The sequence below is a fragment of the Lolium rigidum genome, chromosome 1 (assembly GCF_022539505.1).
Source record: "Lolium rigidum isolate FL_2022 chromosome 1, APGP_CSIRO_Lrig_0.1, whole genome shotgun sequence".
NCBI lineage: Eukaryota > Viridiplantae > Streptophyta > Magnoliopsida > Poales > Poaceae > Lolium > Lolium rigidum.
This window is the reverse complement of record NC_061508.1, coordinates 38608851-38611507: the sequence shown is the minus strand read 5'-3', so window position 1 is coordinate 38611507 and position 2657 is coordinate 38608851. Positions and strand designations below refer to the sequence as shown.

Sequence of the window (2657 nt, the reverse complement as noted above, 5' to 3'; positions counted from 1 at the left end):
GCTAACACTTGCACACTGAAGCTACCGGCATTCAGGTACAAACTCTAGGCAAACTAAAGCTATCGACGTCGTGGTAGCCACCTCATTACAAAATAAGATACAAATCAATAGAAGATTTACTTGCCAACTAACCGATCTCCATGATCTCTCATGAAGGGCACAGTAAGGTTGCACCTCTCATGAGACCACCGAGAGAGCACATCTACATATTGGACATGCTTCATGAGGGATGAACTATCTACGATCTAGCAAAGGCATACCCAAGATGCGGTCAACAATATTACAAAAAATTGTAGCAGTAACATATGAGATACAGTAAAAAAACAGAACCCCGCTACTTGGAAAACAATCTACAGTAAGCATGATGGTAGGAGAGAAATACATCATAAGGGCAAACCATTTTATAGCTTATCTTGTCTCTTCCTCCAAACATCAATACTTTCCTTGATGGAAGTATTGGCTTTAGCATGCAATCGAGCTAGCGAGCATAAGGAACATTGTTTCAGAAAAGAAAACAGCATACCAAGTATACAGATCGTTACTACATAACCAAAAACATACGACAAACAAAGTAAGAACTGGGCAGAACAATTATGCTGTGCAAGTAGCATTGTAACAGAAATAAACTCTAGATATAATACGAAAATAGAGTAATGAGGTTTTGGCTTCATTTCTGCTTTTTTCGATCTCTAGCAACAAGCATACTGCTATAGTCAACCACATTCTACTGTATGATGCAGAACTGAAGAAACTTCAGAAACCCTAAAATAAAACAAGGAAGAACCATAAGATATTTGACAGAAAATTAAATTTACGCTCATGCTTGTAATTCTCTCGAAAATGTCTATGTGATTTGCTCTATAGCTTGTCGACGTGACGCCATGAAACTGGCTTAAAATTTTGAAAGATAAAGCTATGATTATTTCATGAAACATAAATAATGTATGCTGATACCATATCTCATGTCCGAGCACCTAGACATATTTGGTTCTTGAAGAGTGCCACTTTCATACAAGTAATAAATGGTGGATTCATACATTACTATTTAAGTAAATCTAAATCCATTAAAAACAAAACGCTCCATTTGTTTCGCTATTCTTTAAGGTAGACCAACAGATATGCTATTCTTTTTTAACCCCTAAATCATCTACTAAATCTGGTAGAGAAAAATAAGCGTGGGTTGCAAGAGCGAGAGATGATGATCTGTGACCATACCGAGCTTGCGCGAGCTCTCCACCCTCCTGATGATGGAGGCAAACCTGTCGAAATCTTCCGTTATCATGTCATCCTTCTCATTTGCGTCATGCACATACACGCAAAATAAATTAAAATCATACGCACCCGGACCTGAAACGGAACACTCCCAAAAAACACCAACAGATGGGCATACCACTAATGATGATTTACGTGACAAGGTACCCTGACCGGAGCACCGCCTCGCTTTGCCAAACTCAGCAGCCGTTCGTCGCCGGCGGCCTTGCCAAGCCTTTGCACCACATTCATGTATGAGCCAATGTAAAAGCAGAAACAAAATACCATGTTCTAAAGCGATATGTGCAATCAGAAGCAAGCACATCCACCATTGGATATCTGATTTAGAAACAATTACGCATGAGAAAAATTATAAGTACACAAAAAAGTGCCAAGTTCAGAATCACACCCTTCGATCTAAAAGAAAAGTACTTACTTGATTCTTAAAATAAATCGGTTAGCATTAGGGGTGTCGCTCAGTTCGGGCCAGCCAACACGCAAATCAGCAAAAAGATGATGTCCTCGCTTATGTACATTTGTGTCACCAAATCCACCTGAAACAATAGCAAGAACAAATTGTAACGCTGTGATGGCTAGATCCCAATCCAATCAAGGCAAGAAGTTACCCAAAAGAATTGGGGAGAGATGACAAGGACGGGGAGAGGAAAAAGAGACAGACCCATGGTGATGTTTCTACTGCTGAACTTGTTTCCATGATTTTCTTCTTCCTCCCTGTGAGAGACCCACATCTGGAAGCAAAGGTAGTCCGGAGTGCACTCCGGTGTTGCTGATGCCGTTGACCCGTGTTGCCATCGCCGCTCTATGTGTCTTCTCCTATAGAACGGGTCATCTGCTGCCAAAAAAACGAGAAGCAAATCAGGGAAGATATGAAAAATCACACTGGGAAAAGGGGAGCGGAGGGCGACCTGAAGAGCTCCGGCAAGGCAATCGCCACCCTGATCCGCTTCCGCAATCTCGAGCTACCTCCTGCTTCAGACCAAGCGGACGACCAGCACGTCCTCCCGCCATCGCCTCGAGAAGGGCCAAGCAGAGCGCCGCCGCCCCTAGGACTTAATGGTGGCGAGCATAGCTCTGCCGAGAGGAGACAAGGGAGGCCGGTGGAGCAGCACCGGCGGCAAGGTTGCGTGTGAGGAGGCGGCGGCGTGGAGGTCGAAGGGGCAGCGAGGAGAGGGGAAGTGCGAGTGGAGACTGCGGCAGCACGCGAGTAATTGTGGTTAGGGTTTTCGCTCTTTTAGCTCCTCCAATCAGATGATGACACGTGGACCGGATGAAGCAACGCAGCGTCCAGCCTCTCAGCGCGAGGTGGGGATCGTGGATAGCCCCAGAGGCCTCCCTACCCGCACGCACTTGCTTGTTCTACATACCTAGAGTTTTACGATGATTAT

The 2657-nt window shown here is 44.4% G+C and overlaps 1 protein-coding gene and 1 long non-coding RNA gene across 2 annotated transcripts; both read right to left on the bottom strand.

The window, feature by feature from the left end:
- Nucleotides 1-206: 206 nt before the first annotated feature.
- LOC124671445 lies at nt 207-1430 on the bottom strand. Its single transcript, XR_006992685.1, has 3 exons — nt 1391-1430; nt 1216-1288; nt 207-478 (listed from the first exon to the last, which is right to left on the bottom strand). It is a non-coding gene; the product is annotated as an uncharacterized LOC124671445 (long non-coding RNA).
- A 56-nt stretch (nt 1431-1486) lies between these two features.
- On the bottom strand, nt 1487-2304 carry LOC124671433. The gene is made up of 4 exons (XM_047207808.1): nt 2178-2304; nt 1931-2101; nt 1688-1805; nt 1487-1590 (listed from the first exon to the last, which is right to left on the bottom strand). The coding sequence occupies exons 1-4, from the start codon at nt 2278-2280 to the stop codon at nt 1500-1502; spliced, it is 483 nt and encodes a 160-aa protein (XP_047063764.1). The 5' UTR covers nt 2281-2304; the 3' UTR covers nt 1487-1499.
- Nucleotides 2305-2657: the final 353 nt, after the last annotated feature.

Bases quoted from the DNA above. Each gene is read 5' to 3' on its own strand.
- LOC124671433 (XM_047207808.1), bottom strand. From the start codon at position 2,280: ATGGCGGGAGGACGTGCTGGTCGTCCGCTTGGTCTGAAGCAGGAGGTA. The intron at 2,102-2,177 runs GTCGCCCTCCGC...TTTTGGCAGCAG, and splicing joins GCCTTGCCGGAGCTCTTCAG to ATGACCCGTTCTATAGGAGA. The intron at 1,806-1,930 runs GTCTGTCTCTTT...CTATTGTTTCAG, and splicing joins CAGTAGAAACATCACCATGG to GTGGATTTGGTGACACAAAT.